This window comes from Belonocnema kinseyi, chromosome 3, assembly GCF_010883055.1.
Source record: "Belonocnema kinseyi isolate 2016_QV_RU_SX_M_011 chromosome 3, B_treatae_v1, whole genome shotgun sequence".
NCBI lineage: Eukaryota > Metazoa > Arthropoda > Insecta > Hymenoptera > Cynipidae > Belonocnema > Belonocnema kinseyi.
The window spans coordinates 54,662,830-54,684,728 of NC_046659.1; the positions used below are offsets into that span (position 1 = coordinate 54,662,830).

Sequence of the window (21,899 nt, forward strand, 5' to 3'; positions counted from 1 at the left end):
ACCCCCTTTTCTCGTTTTTTCGCTTAAATCCTTTTTGGTAGAAAGTCGACTATTATATTTGTGGTTCAGAATTTAACTCGTTTGGTTAAAAATTCTAGTATTTAGTTGCAAATTTTATTATTCTGTAAAAAATGCAACTATTTTGTTAAAAAGTCATCTTGTTTCGTTAGGAATTCAGCAGCTTGGCTAAAAATTGAACTACTTTGTAAAAAAATTATTCTTTTGCTTATAGATCCACCTCTTTGGTCGAAAATTTAACTATTCTATTTTTAGAAAATTAATTTTTTAATAAGAATTATTTTTTTTAACTAACAACATAAGCATTTCATTTTTGATTTAAATTGATATTTTTATTAAAAATTAATATTTTCTGGTTTAAAATTGCTCCTCCCGGCTTTAAAATTCAAAAATATTCTTAAAAATTAATATATTTTGTTGAAAGCTCGTCTTATTTTGTTAGATCATTAATATAATTCTGGAAAATTCATTTCTTTGGTTAAAAATTTAACTATTTTTTTCGCAATTTATCTTCTTTAATTGAAAATTAAACGACTTGGTTAAAAGTTGAACTTTATCATTAAAGATTCATATTTTTGGACTCCCCTTGATCTTTGGGTTTGACTCCTTTGTTGAAAATTTGATTTGTCGATTTAGTTGAAAATTAATCTTTTTTTAACATGTAACAATTTTCTTGACATTTTGGGTTTTTTGTTGTGTTCAAAATTAATTTTTTATCTGAAAATTTGCAATTTTACATTTTTGTTAGAAATTTATACTTTATAAGTTTAAAATTTTATTATTTTTTAGAACATTCTTTTGTTTTGTTGAAAATTCATCTTTTTGGTCGAAAATTAATTTTTTTGCTATTTTTACATCGTCTTTTTATGAAAAATGCAATTGTTAAGTTCTAAATTAGTATATTTTGATTAATGATTTAACAATATGGTAGAAAATTAAAGTAGGATTCGTTTGTTAATGAACTTTTCCGTGTTTTTTTCATGTTTGTTAAATTTAGTTTTTTTTTTAAATCATATTTCTGCAAGATTTACCTCTTTGGCTTAACATTGAACTTTTTTTGTTGACAATTTGGTTTTTTAGGTTAAAAATTACTTTTCTTGAAAATTCCAACATGTCTATTCATGATTAGAAATGGATCCTTTATAAGTTGAAAATTCAAACATTTGGTTGAAAATTCATGGAATTTGTTAAAAATTCGTCTTTTTTAGTAAGAAAATGTATCTTCTTTGTTGCAAATTCATTATATATTTCGACTTTAAATCTTAGGAATTTAAAGCGTTTCATATTGCATTCAAATCAATTGTAAGTGGGTTTTAAATAATAACTGATACGAGGGATTTTATTAGCTATAAGGCATAGTGTAAGACATTTTGATTTTATTTATTTCTTCAATTGAATTTTTTTAAAGTTTGCAATAACAAAGAAAAACTATTCACTTAGGGATTTCAAGTGTTTAAAATCGCAATTTATTTTTTTCATAAGTAGTTTCGAAATCATTTTGACATTGTACACATCATCAATATAATATACCTAAAAACCAGCTGATGTGTACAATTTGAAAATTATTTCCAAACTATTTATAAAAATCATAAATCACGATTTTTAAACCCTTAAAAACCCTAATTGGATAGTTTTTCTTTGTTATTGCAAACTTAAAAAAAATTACTTGAAAAAATAAATAAAATCAAATTTTTTTTCAATCCTTGGTGGGAATTGTTTTACAATTACGAAAAAGTATAACTATTTTTACAGGAAAACACCAATGAATATAATAATTTTTTTAAATACTAAGAAATCCAGGTGGCCGCTTTAATCAACGAAAAAAAATTTCCGGTCATTTCCCGGCTCGCAAAAAATGATTGAATTATTTTAATTCTTTGGAATTCTTTCCTTTTTCATTTTTTTTTGTAATAGCCTTAGTTGCTGAGATGCACCCCTAAACGCCTTATATTTCTTTAGAATTTTTTTGGATTCTTCGATTCTTTGAATTATTTTTATAAACTATTTGGATTTCTTTGAAGTTGTGAATTCTGATGAGCAATTGCAAGTGGTTAACTGCCCTCAAACTTCTAAAATTAAATTTTAATGTGCAAGGCATAGTCTAGTTAATGGTTTTTCTAATTAAACAAATTATAAGGAAAAAGATTATACGTTTCAAATAATCAAGAAACAAAAACAAACAGAATTTTAATATAATTTTGATAAATAATTAAATGAGTAGTGAAAACCTTAAACTTTCCTCGGAATTAAATGTAAATTGTCAATTCGACACTATAGAGAAGTGTAAATATTACTTCAGTTATACCTTAATTATGCGAAAAAATAATAAAATATTTTAGGATTTAAAAATACATGCAATACATACACAAATTCACTATTTTTGTAAAAATTATATTTTTTTAAATAATATTTGAAATTTCGCTACAATTGTAAAATATGACAAGAATTTTTTGAAACTTTTTTATATATAATTTCGAAAATTTCTCTCTTAAAAGAAACGAGACGAGGAATTAATTTAACTTTTTCATTTAACTAAATTCTAAATAATGCATGGACAGCGCCGAGTCAGCTATAGATATGGCTGGCGAAGGCAAGCACGAGAATCGAGAAACAGAAAAGTTGAAGAGGGCAGCACCTCGAGGCAGCACCTCGAGTGCCGCATCTATGCTTATAATATCTTTGGTGTTTCCTATGCCCATGCCATGGACATAGGAAACACGGGACTAAGCATGCCATCCTAACTTGGCAAGCGGGGTTGAATCCACGGGAGGGGGAGAATTTCATGAGTGGGGAGAGCCGCCATCTTACGATGTGCCATTTGATTATGCACACGAGCATTTTTGCCGACAAACTGTGCATGAAAATATAAACATGTGGGCGCTGCCATGTTTGTCGCGGGACATCAAAAGATGGCGGACCTCCCCCCTCATTGCATCACCCCCGCAATGGCATGCCCAGTCCCTTGTTTCCTATGTCCATGATTGAAGGGTTTGACGACACCACGGTCGGTATTTCTCCAAAATACTAATTAAAAAAAAAACTTTTTTTAATATTCTAATTATTTAGGACCAGAGACACATTCTTGCATGCTTTCTATTTACCGTGCCAAATTTTTAACGCGATATCTCATTCCATGTGGACGTAAGCTGGGAAAGAAAACTTCCACTGGTATTTTCTTCAAAACAAAATTTTCCTCAAAATTTCCACCAGAACAAAGCAGAGATATGGACTTTATTACCTCCTCTTTCATTTTCCAAACTTTCAGAGCGATACCTCATTTCGTTTAGACGTAAGTTGGGAAAGAAAAACTAAGACCAGGTTTGGTCACGTGACCCTCTCATCACATGGCCTGCCACATACTTCTATACTTTTGACTACATTTTCTATCGTTTCGTATACAAATAATATTATTTTTGGTCCTTATCCAGGTGCTCTTCTCATATTTTTGTAAATTTTTAAATAAACGTGTGAACAATTATCGAATTATTGGTATATCAAAGAATATATGCGGGGCATTCCATTTCACATGAGAGCACTGCCAGAAACACATGTTTTCGATTTTCTTTAAACCATGGTAAATTGTAGTACCCTATTCTGCACTTTATTATGCAGATCACTTTTTCCATGAAATGTTTGCTTTGTATAGTTTTCTTTTTAATTTGAAATTTAATTGTCGAATATCTCAACAAACGCATCCTCAGATTTTGATTAAACGAGTTAGGTATTTTCACTAACTAAGCATTTAAAAAAATGGGAGTTTTCCCCTCTGAAAATGTACTATAAAACACAATTTATTTATATTTTTCGTAATTTTCAGAATATAAATATGTACCAAGTTAATCTAGTCTATGGTCTACTTATGCAGCATAAAAAAAAGGAAAATTAATTGAAGATTTTGGTAGAATAAATCGTTAAAAGAGAAAATTTAAAGTGAGTATGACAAATCTGTAGTCTTCTGATTTAATTCTTAAATTAACGACACCTTTTTATATTCTACACAAATAGACCATTGATGAGATTAACTTGGGACAAATTTTTCATTTTGAAAATTACGGAAAATATGAAAACAGTCCGACCTTACTTATTTCTGCGTACATGTATACTGCACTCACAGCACTTTAGTTGTGTCAGCTGTTAGCATGCGTCCAAATCGAACCGAACTGATTCACACGGTCCTGCCTGTTTACGTTTATATTCCCTCCATTTATGTTGAAGACCACTGCAAGAAATGGCCGAAACTGTTCTTATATCGAGAGTTGAGTGTATTTAACAGGTTTTAAAAAGTCCTGCATATATTTTCAGGATTTTGTAAAAAAATATCTAGCTTTAAAATTTATGAAATTGAAAATACGATAAGGACCATTTTGTTTTCCCTCTTCCCACAGAGAATATATTGTTTCTGATTTTTTCCCATCTTTAATGTAGAATTCTTCGGGAACAAATGCTTCAATAATTTTATGGAAATTTGAAAACTTATCGCAGAAAACTGTTTTTGTAAATCCCGTAACATTTTTTTATCCTTATGCAGTTGTCACCAATTACTAAAAGTTGTTTGATTATACCTTTAATATGAAATTTTGAATGAAATCTACAAATAATCTCGTTTAATAAGAAAAACCATAGAAAATATGTTGCGCATTAACAAATATTTTTTCTGTTTAATATCTTGTACAGTTAAATTAAAAGTCTTGAAAATTATTGACTAAAGTATTGAGAATATTATAAATGCTTTATAGCACTGCTTTTCGCTCGAAATTAGAATTTTTAAAAGATTAACGACTCTACAATTTACATTTTTTTAAACAATTTTAAGTTGCGTTCGCTTTTGACAATAGAAATTGTTATTTTTATACAAAACTCATTACAGTGCAAATAAGATTTGAGATTTTTAACAGTTGCAGGTTATATTAAAGTCTTTCACAAGAAATTGGTATCCTTAAAGAAAAATCATTAGATTTCGAAAAATATTTAAAAGTATGAACGAATTCCTGTTATGCTAGTGTCTTCGTAGACAAATATTGTTATTTTTAATATAAAATTATTCGATATTAGAGTATATTTAACATTTTTCATCAACTTTTAAATAGTAAAATTTGTTTGACAATTTATTGATTCGACTTTCTGACAATGTATGCTACAATTGACACTATTTTGAATTTAGAAATAAATTTTTTTTACGATTTATGCTACTAGTGTGAACTTAAGAATAAATAAAATAAAAAATGTATTTAGCCAGAAATTAAAATTTTTAGTTAAAAATCATATGATTTCAAAGAAGATTTATAATTTGAAACAATGTTTGGTTATATTATGTCATTATATTTCAAGGAATATTTACAATATTTGCACAATAATAATGTATGTTACCTGTTTTTCATCGGAAATATTATTGTTAAAAAATAATCATTTGAATTCAAAAATGAAACTTACGATTTGAATAAAATTATGTTCAACTAGTGTTTTTAATCGGAAATTGGTTTTTAAACAAAAAATCCAACAGCTTGATTGTCTATGATACGAAATTATATAATAATTCTGATGTTAAGATGTGATTTATCAAAAATATTGTCCTTGCTTACTTTTCAGTTTAGATAATAGATGCTACAAAATAAATAAATTTTATACTAATATTAATTCCATTGTTTATCTAAACATAACGTAAGACAAAAAGAAATACTTGAAAGAAGTAAAATGTACACGGAAAAAAATTTCGGTAGATTGAATTACGGCAATACTTCTTGATTTATCACGCTTTGATATGAGAACTAAGATCTCGAAACCCTTGGTTTTAAAGCATAGGTCTCGAAGTTTCAGGCATTAGCCCACGCTCCTTTGCTCACAGGTCTTAAATTCTATGCTATTAGATCATAGAGTCCGAGACTTTAAAGCATGTAAAAATTGTAGCTCTAAAATTATGCGCTTCCGTGAAATAATCTCGTGAGATTTCTCTTCGAGGAACTTCCAAATTTGAAGTTGCTTAAAATTTAAAAAATTTAGAATGTTTTTGGTAAATGTCTCTATTTCAAATCACTCGAGAATTAAGGGGTCATGATGATGTAAATTTACAACATATTTAGTTCCTGATCGGATTTATAAAGAGTTTAGGATGATCGATATGAGGCAAAAGAGAAATGTCAAGCATGCCGATTTCTTTTGCACATAAAGCGTGACGTCATTCCGATTACCTTTTTATTGAAAATCTTTACTATATGAAAGCACTACTCAAAATTCAAGGGCTCAAAATGAGAAAGTTTTTCATTTGGGAATTTGAATAAATATATTTTGCTCCTTCGAATCTGAAAGCCTTATCCTTTCCTGTCATTTAAATTTGAAATGTTCAAATTCAAAAGCATGCATTTTAATTTGAAAACGCTCGGTTTTTCAAAATAAAAAAATTCTCTAAATATTTACGTTGAAATGATCTTCACAGCAGTATATTCCAGAGGAAGGATGAAAAACCGTATGTTTTCCAGTTCTACCGACAGCTAGGGCCCATTCTCTACGAATTTCGATTCCATCGGGAAGTTTGAAGAAAAGTTTATCTGGATTAGTGTTGGAATTTTCAGTACATCCGGGAGCGAAACATCTTTTGACGGTTTTCTTTTTATTTTCTGTCGATTCACTAGTTGCCATTATTTAATTATTTGTAGACAACACGTAACGTCATTTGTAATACACAAAAGTTTTATTCATTATACTATTGCAGATTACCATGGCAGTGAAACTTAAACTGAAGGTTATCGTGGGATCCCTAGTTTCGCGTCCGTTAGGCTATAAAAGATGTGCGTATGCATGCTCTTGACCGTAGGTTACCCGTAGGTACATTTTAAAATCATGAAATGGTTTGTCAAGAAAATATGGTATGAATGGGTGTGAATCACGAAGGATCATGAAATTGTCGACAATTGTAGTATGGATCAAATTATCACAATATATACTAATCCTACATCAGCTGTTTTGGCAACTGTAGAAACCTGTTTCGAGATATATCGATTCATGTCTATTCTGCGCCTGCGTGCCAGTTTGCCCAGCCTATCGAGTATCGAATCAATCGTTTCTCAGTTCACTTGTAGTGCATCATATTTCCACATACGCAATCTAAATCTATATATCTAGTATGTAAAATTGCAGTAAGACGGTAATAAGCTCTCATTAGCTACGTCTATTTGACTTTCATTTCAATTAGAAGTGTGTGAAATATAATTTGTCCGTAGTTTTTTTTCAATAACGAGCAGCCTTTTTTAAAACCTAACCTCTATGTGATGCGATTGGGTGATAATAATTTCATTCTTTTCAGATGTTTTGTATACGTAATTTAGGAAGAAATTGCATCTCAGCGCCTGTCAGGTTGATTTTGAAGGCCAATTACTCACGACGCAGTAACGAAAACACAATTACTTATGAAGTTATTAAGACTAAAGACGAAACAGTTGATGGTATGTAACCTTGACATTTCTTGTCTCTTCAGCACTTTTATCGCCTTTTATTCAGTTTTATAATATTTAAGCTCATTAACGGATAGGATCATGATACCTAAAAAAATAACTGATAGGGTTTTAGATAGTTTCCCACCCATGGCTTCATTTGGTGTTCTTATTCCATGCATTATTATTTTACAATTGACTTGTTTTTTGTTTGTCTTAAGCATGGTCAACAATACGATGAAAATTCCATTCCGTGAAGTGAAGAAATATTTAAGGTTATATAAAGGGGAATGTGTATCCAATTGAAAATTGATTGCAAAAATTACTAACAATTTATAGTTTTTGAGAAAAAGTGCAAGAGAATTATTCTGGAATTTTTTATATTGCATTGTACCCGTCTAATGTTGTTTTAAAAATTAATATTTCCAATTTACTTCTCACTGGTTGTTCGATAGCCATTTATCTATTGTAATATTTCCGTTAAGTTTTTTTCAGTTATTTCAGCTTTATAAACTTATACATTTGATTTGTTTCTTCCCTTTTCTGAAAAAGAATTTATTTTGAAAAATTGAAAATATTTATTATAATGTTTTCATTCCGTTGTGTTAATGTCAATCGAATACAGAAACTGGTGTACGCTCACCAAAATTTAGGTGAACCTAGCTTAAATTCTACCTTTTCCTAGAGGGCACCGAAAATATTTCTTCCTTGACTTTTTCTATAATCATGAATAGACATGGACTTTGATAAAATGTAATTAAAATAATGATCGCGGATGTTATTATAATTGAAAGTTTATGAAAGTTTATATCGAAGCTTCAAAATTACGATTTAGGTATTCGAATTGAATGCATCTAAATTAGAAAAAAAAATAATAATAACATGTGATGCATCTTGAAATTCAAAATATTAATGGTTCGTTTTGCTGCAGACAGATTTCAGGCTTTCTCTGTTCCAAAGCCATAGCCAAGGTTTATTTTCCATTTTCTTTTTATGTATTACATTTGATCTTGACAAGTTTTAGGTTCGAAAATATTAAAAATTTTCTCTTTTCTTTATGTCATTTGATAATTAACGTCAACTTCAACTTTATAATTGATTTTTGATTACATTCTTAATACTATTTCATTTATATTTCATAAATATAATTTTTGTTTTCTACTTACTGAGACAACTTTGAATACACAAATGTATTTATTTGTATACACATAACTTTGTATTTAGCCTAGTTTTTGAATTGTAGATGTTTTAGTGAGATTCCAATTTTTTGTCACAATAAAAAAATTTACTGCATAAGCAATATGTAGATATTCATTCATAATAAATAAAAACATAATTGATATAAATATAATAACAATTATTAGCATATTACTAATTTAGATAATTTATAAATGTATAATATTTTATACAATTCGAGAATTATGAAGTTGTTAATGTTTCTATTAAAAATGCCTCTAAAAATCTTTCTGAAGATCTAGGTTACTTGGAAAATTGGAGATAGTAGTAGCAGGGTGGTCGCTAGACCGTAAACCGGAAAATAACAGCGAATTTATTTTTTGACCCGAAATTTTCCAAATAAAAAAAACGCTTTTCGTGAATTAACTGTAAATAATGAAGTATGGAAAGGAAAAAGGAGGTAACTTACAAAGTGGCTATTGTGCCCGAGAACGAAAAACATTGTGTAAAATCGAAATCGCAATTTAGAAAAAATTATGCTTCCAAGCTGTCGTACTGCTTAATCGATGCCAAAAGTTTGATTAAAAAGAAGCTTTCAGTGATGAGAAAATATTGTGGGAAGGTGATCATGTCGGGTTGGTACTTTTTTATTCTCGAGATGTTAAGTTACTTAATGTATGGGCAAAAAGTTCGATATAAGATCATCATTCAGTTCTGACAAAATTAAGTTTTAGTTTTGAGGGTAGAATTGCATGGGTTCTGAAAAGACAGACGATTTGTCAGTTTTAGATAGTGATAAATAGTAGAATTTACATTTTATTTACGTCTATTTGAATTTTTTTTACCTGTTAAATGTAAATAATTTCATGATTTTTAAAATTGAATTGTACTTTAATTATTAAAAAATGGAGCAATAATTTATTTTGCAAGTCTATTTTGAATCAGCTGAAAATTGAAGAATTGACAGATTTCATCGTTAAAAAATGAACTGTTTCAATTCGAAAGCTTTAGTAGTTAAACAAATTGAAACGTCCGATTAAAACTTTAGAAACTATTTTCAATTTGAAAATAAATTCAAGTTAATAGGTTCATTATTAAACGCCTCTATTCACTTTCAAATTCCGTTCAAATATTGTTTCAGTGTAAAAATATTCTATTTTTATCTCATTTAAATTAAAATTTTGTAATTAAAAGAAAGAAGAATAGTTTACTTACTAATAATATTAAACTATTTATTTAAAATGAGCAATTATAAATCAAATATTCAAAACTAAACAAATTAAAAATAAATTGTTTGAAATATAAAGCCTTGAATAGTTGAAATTTCAAAGAGCTAGATAAACATTTCAAAGGTTATATTTAAAAAAATGTAATTCGTATGTGAAATTATAGAATGATCATGTATAAATAACAATTAAACACTTATTCATTTAGTGAAAATTCGAGTAACTTGAAATGATTCCAAATAATTAAAAAAGTATGTAATTTTTTGGTCTGATTTCAACGGAAAAATTTCGAAGTTAAAGAATTTCGAATGATTTCAACGGAAAAATTTCGAAGTTAAAGAATTTCGAATGATTTCATATTAATACAAACTTTGTCATTAGATTCCTAGGAAAATTAATAATGATATTTTTATTTTGAAAAATTAATTTTAAGGGGACATAAAAAAATATGTCAAACGAATTCTAAATTTTTTAAAAATGAATCTGGAAGATTTTAAAGCAATTAAAAAAATTACGAGAAATTCTAATATTAAAAAAAATAATTTTGGAGTTTTTTAAAATTGTAAAAATGAAAAATCATTCAAATTAGTTTTTTTTTAGAAATATGACCTCTTTCACATAATGCCTTTTTAGGGGTCCTTTTTAGGTTAAAATTTGATTGATCACTGTTTAAATTCGTATAAAAAATTGGGAGCTTATGGAGAGGCCTTTTGCCGGTTGCATAAATGGTTAATTTTTGGCTTTAAAACACGTTGAATATGGTTAGGAAAACTTTTTTGGAGATAGAAAATATAATGCAAAATTTTAATTATTGCTCATTTATACTTGCCTCCCAGTAACCGGACTGTTAAAAAAAATTTTACTAAAATTTAGATGTTTAAAGATTTTGAAATAAATATTTGAAGCTATTCAAAGATTTTAACATAATAAAAAAACCTTCTTGATATTTTTTGAAAAACAAAAAAGAAACATTTTGAAAAAATGATTTTAAGAAAATATTTAAAAAACAAACCAATGTTAATGTTTAAACAAAAATTGAACAATTATTTTTTTATGCTTCTAGCGTTTCTAGCTCAAAGATACTTAAAATGATATACTTTTGAAAACTCACAAATGTATTTATTCTTCAATTTAGAGCATTAGAAACGCTAAAAGCTTCAAAATTTTTAGTTAAAAAATGTCTGAAATTTAATTTTCAAAGTTTAAAATTCAAGAGTTCCATTTTGAGTGATTTAATATGCAGTTTCGTTTTTATTGCTTCACATAAAAAATTGTTAGCTTAAAAAGTTCGAATTTTTAAATTCCATTGACCGTGAAAAATTGGTACGCACCTTAAAATGGTCTGGAATCATTTTTCTGATTTAAACAGCTTCCCTGAGTAGGAACTTACAATATTGAAAAAGTAATAAATTAGTTAATAAATCCTAAAACATGGTATTGTAAAATGATATTGAAAATATAATACCAACCAATTTCATATATTTTAACTTATGTATGTATACAAACGTGAAAAATTCAATTTTGAACTCTAATTAAAAAATTGTTGAATCTAGTTAAGGTATACGAAATTCTTAATCAATCTTATCAAATCCTTAACCATTTTTAAACTAATGAAGGTGTCATGGATTCTTAAAAAATACTCGGAAAAATAGCACTGGAACGTAAGACTGAGCATGCATGGTTAAAATATGATACACATCGCGACCGAAGATTTTGCTGCAGTTGTGGATAAAAATGAGAAAATCCATTTTCATATAATTATAACAGTAAAAGTTGCATAGTTATGATTTTAAAAAATCGGATAAGAAGCGTGCCGATAATCCAATAAATGTTGTATACCCGTATTTTCTTCGAGATAGCATATTTTTTTCTGCAGGGTCGCCGCTGTTTTAGTAATGATGAGAAGGCCCTCCTGAGCAGGCTTTCATCTCCTCCCGCACGAGGGCCTTATGAAGAAAGTAGTTGTATGGAATTAAAAACAAGTTTATAATCGAGACATTGCACTCTACTTTTCTTTACGAAATAAGACTTTTAAACGGTTTTTAATGTTTTAACTATTTAAAAATAAAAAATGTCGAACCATTTTTCAAAATGGACCAAGAGAAAAATTTTGAAAATTTGATTAGCTGAGCTTTTATTGTCATTTTGAAAGTTTGTTGAGAATCTTAACAGTTCAAAAATGCTAAAAACATTTCGGTTGACTGAAATATTTTTCAATATTAAAAGAAAGTTTTTGGGACCAGCAATCCACGTTTTTCAATATTGATTAAATTAATGTAAATTTTTACTTAGTCAAATTCCCTTATATCTTAAGGTTTTGTTTCACGTACGCGAAATTTCATCAAGAACAGAATAAAAATCAAGGGTGGTATTTGGAATTGATATTTGAATTATCGAACGAAGATAAGGAAGCTTGCATTATTGCTGTGTTACGACCACAGGGACCAGCAGAATGTTTTTTTAGCCTGAAAATAATGTAAAATTAATTCTGCTATTTCCACACATTGTTTTTATTTCTCAACGATCAGATAATCAACTAAATGTCGAGGGGTTACTCACTGAGAAATCTGAAACTCTTAAAACTGTGAATGCGGCAGTTTCAATCAAATTCGTATAGAGAGTTTTAAGATCTTTTTCAGATTTTCAGGAGTTCCGAGATTTCTTTAAGTTCTCGCGATTAGGACTCTCCAGAAGAAAATCAGACTCGGCTTAACTTGACAGAGCTGAGATAGAGTCGACTGATAGTTCATCTTATCGATGCAGTGGGCGCATCGCGGATATTTGAATTTATGAATATGATTCGTGGTGTAAATGCTCCACACTTGGCGAAGTTTTCATAATATATCTAAGCGTCACAAGAGTTCCTCAAAGAGCTTTCTTAAGACTTCCAGCGCGACAATCTGAGATTTCTCAGTGCCAAGCCCCTTTCTATCAGGTTGACTACAAAATAATCCTGGAGAAATCAGAATGGCTCCCATTGTTATATACTTGTTAAAATCATATAGCGACCAGCGAATAGTATCCTTTATTCATTACGTTTAATTTCTTTTATTTTTTTGACTGAAGTCAGTGTAAAAAATCGTGAAGGTGTAATTTTAAAGAAACCTGAATTTCGTCAGAACGTGAACTTCAGCTCTTTCTGCTTGAATTATTAGGAAAAAAAGACTAAAAGAATGTCGTCAGCAAGTTTTCGCCTACTCCTAACTTAAAAAAATATTTTAATATTTCGTACATTTCGCATTCTTTTTCAGACATCGAAAAAACGGTCATCGAGTCGAATCCCAACTGGGAATTGCTCACACCCAGAGGTTATAGGTTTTACCTTCCAGGATGTATAGGCCCAGGTTGGTTAGATGCATCGACAGTAGCTCAACCAGCAGAAAGGACAATGACTGATGAAGAGTTGATGATCCTCTCAGGAAAACACGGGGTTCTGGACAAGTCTTCAGGAAATAAAAATCAAAAGAAACATAGAGGTCAAAACGATCACTTTAGGTTAGAATATTCAGCACAGGAATGTCCCGTGGTCTTAAGGAAAGACCTGTTAGAACTTTTTCCAGGAGTCCAGGAATTAAGTGTACCTCACCTCACAATAGTAACTCTCACTCAGAAATCATGTCAGAGAAGGGGGAGATGGAGTAAGGAAGTCGAGACTGAGAAGTTTGCCAAATATGTAAGTACTTTGGGTTTCTTTCAATAACAAGCGACGAACCTTGAACTTTGTTTAATTATTTATTCGTGCCAACAGTTCGTAATGGCAGCATCCGATCTTTGTGCAAAGCTTAAATTAATAGGATTTTGGGCGGACTTTATCAATCCTTTCAGTGGCCAGTCGTATCACAATCCACAAAAACTTACGACTTTGTACAAATCAGATGCGCGCTTCCGTTGTCTAGGATTTACGATTGATGAGAAGAACCATTGCAAAGTGATTTCATATGATCATAATGAGCGTTATTTTACCGGTGAGTATCTATATTAATTGAATGGTTTATTATTTCAGGGTAAAAGATAAGATGAAGGGTTCGCGATCTAAGCCTGTTAAGTCACATTTTCTAGAAATAGATTTTTTTGTATTTTCCGGAATATCTTTTATGTGCCGTTAATATCCCGCAAACGTAACGGCAACATTTTTTCTAGTTTTTTAAAATGGATTTTCAAAAATTGCGTTTTGGTATCTACAGCATAGACCCGTGCAACGATTTTATTTTGGCGTGTGAAGTTTCTGAAATGCTAGTTAACAGGTTTAGACCGCTGATCCTTCAGATAATGAAGCTATAAATTTGTAAAATCAGTTTTAAAACGAATTTTTTTGTGTTTTTAAGGATTATTATTTTGTGAAAAAATAAGAGGCATGTTAAGCTGGAACAGCACTACTGAGGTATAGAGATGTAACTTATTTCATAATTTAGGGCTTATTTGCGACCCTATTTCCAAATTTAAGGCTATGTTTTTACATTCTCATTATTTATGATTGAGAAAGTATTAAAATTTTCCGAAATTTGACACCACAGTTTTTCCACGGATCTCAATGTTTCGAGACTCCCTTAATCAGAAAATCCAAGTTTTTAGAATGGCGTCTGTCCGTCCGTCCGTAAACACGATAACTCTTGAAAAAATTAACGGATGAAATCGATCTTTGGCATTTTTTTTACGTCTTAAACGAAAGGACGAGTTCGTTAACCACCCATTTTGGATAAAAATTCAAAAAGTGAGCGCATTTTGGAAATTTTTTAGACCACTTTTTTCTGAATTTTGAATTCTATTTACAGAAATTAATAATATTAAAAAAGGCGAAAAGTTGACCCTAATTACTTTTTTCGAGAAAAAGAAAATTCTCAGAGTTATAGCATTTTCACAATTTTTTAAATTAATCGAAAATAAAAATTCTAAGCCAAACAACGAACGATATAAAAACAGTGATGAGAAGAAAAACATTGCTTTTGGAAAGCCCTACAAGATTATCAGAGCAAATTTTGTGATTTTCGTCGAAAATCGAAAATTCAAATTTTGATTGCAGAAAAAAGAATGAAAAATGAAAAATTACATTTTGTGGTCAAACTATGCAGAATACGAAAAAAGATGAATGAACAAAAATCGTGATCCCAAAAAAGATCTACAAATTCGTTAATAATCACTTCTTTATAGGAGGCGTATTTTTGTTTAATTCGTGAAAAATAACATTAAAAATAAAAAAAAGAAATAAAAAATTTGTCGAAAAACGACACAAGTTACGAAAAAAATGATTTAACAAAAATTGTTTCCCCGAAAAAGAGCTACAAATTTTGTGGACAAACGACAAAAGGCACGAAAACAAATTGATTAAGAAGTTATTCACCAAAAAAAGAAAAAAATATATGAGTTTGTAATGATTTATTACATTCTCATCATTTATGATTGAGAAGGTATTAGAACTGCCTGAAATTCGACACCACAATATTCAAATTTTGAACCAAATGACACAAAATATGAAAAGAAGTCTCAAAGGGAAATTATAGCTTTTGAAAAATCATATAAAATGTTCTATCCATCTTCCGATAGGGCTCGTAATTTTGTTCTTATTTATCGTAATTAATATGCAGAAAATAGAAAATTCCGATGTTGCGCCAAAAAATGCAACATACGTAAAAATTTAAAAGAAGACTTGTAGGATATTTTGCTTTATCTATAAAAAAATAATATGAAAACAAAAATCCTATTATTAGCATAACAGCGCGAAGTAGAGAAAATGTCTGAAAAAAGTATTGTAGTTTTTTATTTATTTTAAGGTGGTTCAGAAAATATACATGTACAAATGTCTGTAAAAAATCGAGCGCGCAGCGCGAGTGTCACACTGAGAATGTGTACCTCAAAGCCTACAGAGCATTTGCAAAACCTACAGAAACTTAATCTTTAACTATAATACTTAATTAAGTAGAAAATTCAGAATACGAAGACACATATAAATACTGTGATATAAAAGAGATATTTTTGATAAAGTTTCATTCAAGCATTCCAAATGCAAAGAATAAATATCCGAGCGCGAAGCGCGAGGCATAATAATGACCTAGCGCAAAGCGCGAGATTAGACAGACGCGCGCCTTAGGCGCGCTCAAACTTGCGAGCATAAAAAATGATTTTACAAAAAATTCACATGTAGAATACTTTAGGTTTCTAGGAATATGATGATTAAAATTGATAAAAATGTTCAAACTTTTTCTTTTCAAACCTACTAAAAATGAGTTAAAATTTTTTTATTTTCTTACCCTATGTTAAGGTTCATTTAGGGCTACCAAAACATGATATTTAAACATTAAAACAAATTGTATGTATAGAAAAATATTTTTTTCAATGAAAATATTAGCAAAATAATGTAAAAATGGACCGAGTCCCATGAATTTGGTTAATTATTTTTCCTTCAGCACTCAGCAAAGTGGAGTTACCTCTTGGTTGAAGTGAAACTACCTAACAATTATTTAAACAATGTTTTAAAATGTTTAAATATCATATTCGGTATGCCCTAAATGACCCTTCACATAGAGTAAGAAATGAGATTTGTTTAATTAATTTTTAGTACATATGTTTAAACTCTTTTTTTTGTAATTTTGATAATCATATTCTTAGAGCCCCAAATTACTGTACAGTGTGAACAACATTTTTCATCAAAAATAAAAGAGCCATAAATTTGGAAATAAATTACATTTTTATACCAGGGCCCCCAAACTGGTTTGTATTTCACCGCAACAAAATTTTGGGTAAATAGTTCAAAGCCCTGTCGCAGAGGCACTACATTCGCCATACACACAAAACTGTCACATAGGTTATAAATCACCAAAAATAATTATTAAATATATTTTTAATGGTGTGGAGAGCAGTGCAAGCATTTTTTTAAACACACAACATCAATTTTGTGGAAATTGAATGTTCAAATTATCCAAATATTATGGAAAATATGGGAAATATTTTTTGTTAAAATAGCACTGACGTTATCATTATAAGCCTTCATCCCTCTCATACATTTAAAAAAGGGCTGTCGATTTCTCCTGTAAATTCATTAATTTTAAAATTACATCACAAATATAAATAAAGGAGTCAATAAAAACATATTCAATGAATATATTTGTTGTCGGTGTGGGCATAACAACTAAGGATGTGCATTTTATAAAATTCGCAATAGTGGTTCTCTAAAAATGAAATACTATATTCTCAATAAATGTTATGGATATTATAAAAGTTATAAAATAATATTTTTTTATTGGTCTTAAAGAAATAATATTAATGAATTGACTAGAGAAACCGTCAGCCTTTTTGTAAAACGTATGAGAGATACAGGTTTATGGTAACGTAAGTAATATTTTCGATAATTTTTATTCAAGTTTGCGGCAAGATTTAAAAAATTAAAATATATTTTCAGCAGAATTGATAATTATTTTTTTTTTAAATGCACCTCATGCTCTCCACAACATGAAAAAACATTTATATTAATTATTTTTAGGGGCTTATAACATTTGGGACAGTTTAAGAAAAATAAGGCGGTATTTCTCCGCAAAAAAGTTTTGGGTAGATAGTTCAAAGCCCTTTCGCTGAGGCGCTATATTCGCCACACACGCAAACAAACAAACTTTGTTTTATCGATGTCCTCAGCTAGGCCGCACACAACCTCTTTATTAAAATTCTTTTTTCAATTCCTGCCCGCAAACTTGGATAAAAATTAACAAAAATATTACTTACGTTAACGTAACCGTATATCTCTCATAAGTTTCACAAAGAGGATGACGATTTCTTTAGTGAATTCGTTAATATTATTTGTTTACGATCAATAAACATTATTTTATACCTTTTATAATATCCATAAAATTTATTTAAAGTATAGTATTAATTTTTAGAGAACTACTATTCTTAATTTTATAAAATGCATATCCTTAGTTATGTTTTACACCGCCAAAAAGTAGATTTATTGAATATGTTTTTATTGTCTCCTTTATTTATAATTTTGATGAAATTTTAAAATTAATGAATTTACAGGATAAATCGACAGTCCTTTTTTTTTAAATGCATGAGAGGGATGAAGCGTTATTATGAGAACGTCAGCGCTATGTTAACAAAAAATATTTCTTAATTTCTCCAGAATATTTGCTTGAATTGAACATTCAGTTTCTAGAAAACTGATGTTGGGTGTTTAAAAAAATGCTTTCACTGCTCTCCATAACATTAAAAATATATTTAATAATTATTTTTATTGATTCATAACCTATGTAACAATTTTGTGTGTATGACGAATGTAGCGGCTCTGCGACAGGGCTTTGAACTATTTATTCAAAATTTTGTCGCGCTGAAATACAAACCAGCTGGAGGGCCCTGCTCTATACCTCAATAGTGTTCTGCCAGGTTGACATACATAAAAATAATCTTTATTCATGAAGAAATATTAAAAACCGGTTGAGGACTAAAGAAATTTTTTCTGCCTAAAAATTAAACAATTTCTAATAAGTATTCTTGTAATGGTTAAATTTTGAACTAATAACAGTTTGAGAAGGAATAAGAAATAGGAAGAGGTTCCTGTTCCTGTCTGTGCAAGAAAGTATATACCAATCAAATAAAAAGTCTAAAGAAAAAGAAAGTCAGGAGGTTTTTACGTAGTTATTTTTGTATTTTTAAAAGATTTTTGTTCAGTTATGAAATTTGAAGCATGAAAAATCGAGTATTCACACCTGAGCATTTTTAAGTGTGATTGTCTATCTAATTTTTTATTTTTCAAATTCTTGAATTTTTTCTAATGTATCTTTATTAGTAGAATGACGTGTCATCGGCATTTTTGAAAGCTGACTATTAAATAATTTGAAAACATAATAATTAATGTCTAACAATGGGGAAAACCTTCTAAAAAATCGTTACTCTTTGTTTTTGGAGGGTCCTTTTATACACTTTATGAGATTACTAATTGTTTTACAAATACTTTATTTATTAGTGCATTTTGACTCAACTAATACCTTGAAAGAAATCCTCTTTGTGGTAAAATCTTGAAATTAATGTAAAATAATGAATTCATTACAGGACACTTTTATACGACAGGACCATCGAACACAGATTTTCTGAGGAAACTTGTACATGAATACAGCAAAATGGAGGAAGATTAGCTCTTTAGTAAACCCTTGCATAAGCTCTAGCTTCTATTCTTAATTTCTATACTAAGATTCGGATCGAAATACAATTACGCAACAATGAGTAGGCACTAAAGACAAAATCTGTAAAAATATTTAAATGCTTGTACAACTTTCCATCGAACCTTCAAAGTGTCGACGTCCTAATTTCGAATGAGGTAACAGAATTAAGAGGCTCTCGGGTACTTGTGTGAGTAATACTGAATTTATTTTATCTTCGTTTATCTACATTGATATTTGAAATATCGATGTAAAAAAATGTACATGTTTAACGAGGAGAGGTATAGATAGATGAAATAAAATTTACGCAACAATAAACTAGAAATGAGTTAGGTATTTATTTATTGTCATAATTTATTGTAATGTACATAATTATATGAGTAAGTCTTGTTGTTACTAGATAACTAAATTATTTACTGAATATTACGTTCAATAAAGTCGAAAGCATTAGTTATGTACCTCGTGGTTTTATCATTATCGAATGTAAACGGAAATCTCTGAGAATCCTACTTTGTTTAATTTTGTTTAGCAAATCTTACGATTTTGAGTTTATTTTTTCATAAATTTGTGAAAAAACTATAAGTTAATTATTTATTCAGTATAAACGCTTTAAAACCATGAAGATTGGAAGTAGAGGCATATGAATACACCAGGAGCTCGTAACTCCGTACAGCTCAGGGCTCTGTACGGATTTATGAAAGTTCGACGCAGGTATAAAGCAGGTATACTAGGCGATGTTGTACCTACATACTGCGGGCGCCTACACCGAAGGAAAAGAAGAATTGATGCAGTACCGAAAAGCAGTACGGCACTGAAAAGCATCAGCCCACGGAGCCGCCGAAATCCCATGTGTGACTGGGTGCACGCCGAGACTGTAGTAAAGAAAACCGGAGTTAAGAGGTCCTAGTGTATTTTCAAAATTTTATTTCCCCTTATATTTATTTTACTGAAAATTGAGTGATTGAATTAATATTTTTAATCATTTTAATCCGAAACCATCATATTATGAGCCATTACGCCCCCAGAAAAGTGAGCGTGATGATAGCCCTTTACTACACCGTTGTTCATCTAGCGGCAGTTAATTAGTTCCAAACGCCATCGCACGGTCAGTTTATTAGTTTCACAAATGGCCACTGAAAAGCAAACAATTTATTAGGTATTTTCACTTCAAACAACAGCAAACTTCAAGTCTTAGATTGCTGCATGGGATTTAGTTCATTTTTGCCCTATTTTGCTAATATCTTCGTAAAACTTAATTTTTTCTTTACAAGCGTATTTGAAAAATAGTTTATATATTTTTATTATTATTTAATGAGATAATAAAATTACAATAATAATTATTAATGACAAAGATATCACAGAAATAAAGTTTTGCTCCATGCATTTGATCCATTGTTTTCCCCTCGGCTTTTAATAAAGTGAAGTTAGCTGATGGTTGAAGTGAAAATACCTAATTTTATCAATTTACTTTAGACATATATTTATCAAACTTTGCCTCGGAACGAACTACTTTAAAATCTTTCGCCATATGAAAATACAAATCATAGCTCAAACAGATGGGACCCACATCAATCGCATGTTTTAATCTACTACCTGTTACGTCCTACCTTTCGGATCCACCGAATAATATAAAGAATTATTCTTTGATCTCGTTGTCTGATTGGTGGGTTCAGTATGGATTGTGAACCATTAATATGGAACCGGGAAAATATTTAATTTGATAAAAATAAATCATGAAACATTTAATTGCAGTAATAAAAGTCATATATGTATCTTTCAATCAAGTTAGGCTACGTCCGGATTAACAAAATGCAAAAGATTTAAAGGATATTAACCCTGAGTCAGGTCGACGAGTACCTACTCCGAGGGAATCAAGAGTTTTTCTGTTCTCATTTTCTCGTTCGCCGTGTCACGATCTTTTTAAAACTCCCTCTTCGCTCGCACTACTCTTTTCCCTTTTTCACTCACACATGCATCTTTTCACTCTTTCACCCAATCATAGCACATCATTAACATACATAAACATGCGTCATTCCCACTCTTTTTAATGATTCACAAATCGAACCCCTCTAGTTCTCCATGGTTGTGCAGTGTTTGAACTCACCATCTCAATATCAATTCTGAGAAACCCAAGTTGAAAATATCTCGCCCAAGAAGCCGCTATCGCTAGTTAAATTAAACATACGCAAATATTCGGCGCCAAATAATATCTTTGTTGGTCGTTCTTTGATCGCTAGCATTTGATTTCTTTTATTCGATACCTTAGTATAAACCTAACATCCGGACTTCGCCTTATCTTAAGACTAATAATAATAAAACTAATAAATAAAAATCGTACACAAAAATTCTAGAACTTTTGCTGACTTAATTTCCTGCGATCTGAGATAATTACTATTAATTCCTAATTTTTTGATGTATTTTTCAAATTTGTATATTTCCTTTTTCCCGCGATTTTCTCTTGCCATCTAGTGACGAAAGAGCGAGCCTATAGTCGCTTGTAACACCTTCCCTCATATACATATAAAAAATTTTTTATACCTAAAAATTGGAAAAAATATCCTTCTTATGCCGCGTATGCGAAATATATGGAAACAATTTATTTATAAACACATGAGCCTTATTTCCTAAATACCGCATAAAATAAGATACACTCTCCGTGGTTATGTTAAAATCAATGAGCGAGATACAGTCGCTCATGTCTCTTTCCCCCCTTATATAAAAAAAATATACATCTGTGCGTGTAACAGAATTAAAAAAAAAATATATTTTTAAGAATATATATAATTTTACACTTATTTTATTTTAAAAAAAAGTATATCAGTAATCGACTAATATGAATCATACGAAGATAGTTAAGTTTCATTTTGAGATTTTGCCTGATCTGGAAGAACATTTCGATCATGAAAAATCTTAAT

General features: G+C 29.7%; 2 protein-coding genes across 5 annotated transcripts in view; one reads left to right on the forward strand and one right to left on the reverse strand.

Annotated features, from left to right (window-relative positions):
• Window positions 1-6,951, reverse strand: part of LOC117169214 — a 10,041-nt gene extending 3,090 nt beyond the window's left edge. Inside the window, exon 1 of the mRNA XM_033355467.1 lies at window positions 6,430-6,951. Coding sequence (XP_033211358.1) covers window positions 6,430-6,651 — 222 coding nt within the window. The 5' untranslated portion in view covers window positions 6,652-6,951. The remainder of the gene's footprint in view (window positions 1-6,429) is intronic.
• Window positions 6,952-7,046: 95 nt separating this feature from the next.
• Window positions 7,047-19,424, forward strand: LOC117169377 (methylmalonic aciduria and homocystinuria type D homolog, mitochondrial). Of its 4 annotated transcripts, none has more exons than XM_033355730.1 (5): window positions 7,047-7,156; window positions 7,316-7,454; window positions 13,096-13,517; window positions 13,593-13,809; window positions 18,878-19,424. In XM_033355730.1, exons 2-5 carry the CDS (start codon window positions 7,316-7,318, stop codon window positions 18,958-18,960), a joined length of 861 nt encoding a protein of 286 aa, XP_033211621.1. In that variant the 5' UTR covers window positions 7,047-7,156; the 3' UTR covers window positions 18,961-19,424. The 4 variants fall into 4 exon arrangements, with proteins under 4 accessions (XP_033211621.1, XP_033211623.1, XP_033211622.1 ...); XM_033355732.1 differs by having other exon boundaries at window positions 7,060-7,133; XM_033355731.1 differs by having other exon boundaries at window positions 7,074-7,206.
• Window positions 19,425-21,899: the final 2,475 nt, after the last annotated feature.

Excerpts from the sequence above, each read along its gene's own strand:
- LOC117169377 (XM_033355730.1), top strand. The coding sequence starts at position 7,316 with ATGTTTTGTATACGTAATTTAGGAAGAAATTGCATCTCAGCGCCTGTC. Across the intron at positions 7,455-13,095 it reads TAAAGACGAAACAGTTGATG|ACATCGAAAAAACGGTCATC; the intron begins GTATGTAACCTT and ends ATTCTTTTTCAG. Across the intron at positions 13,518-13,592 it reads CTGAGAAGTTTGCCAAATAT|TTCGTAATGGCAGCATCCGA; the intron begins GTAAGTACTTTG and ends TCGTGCCAACAG.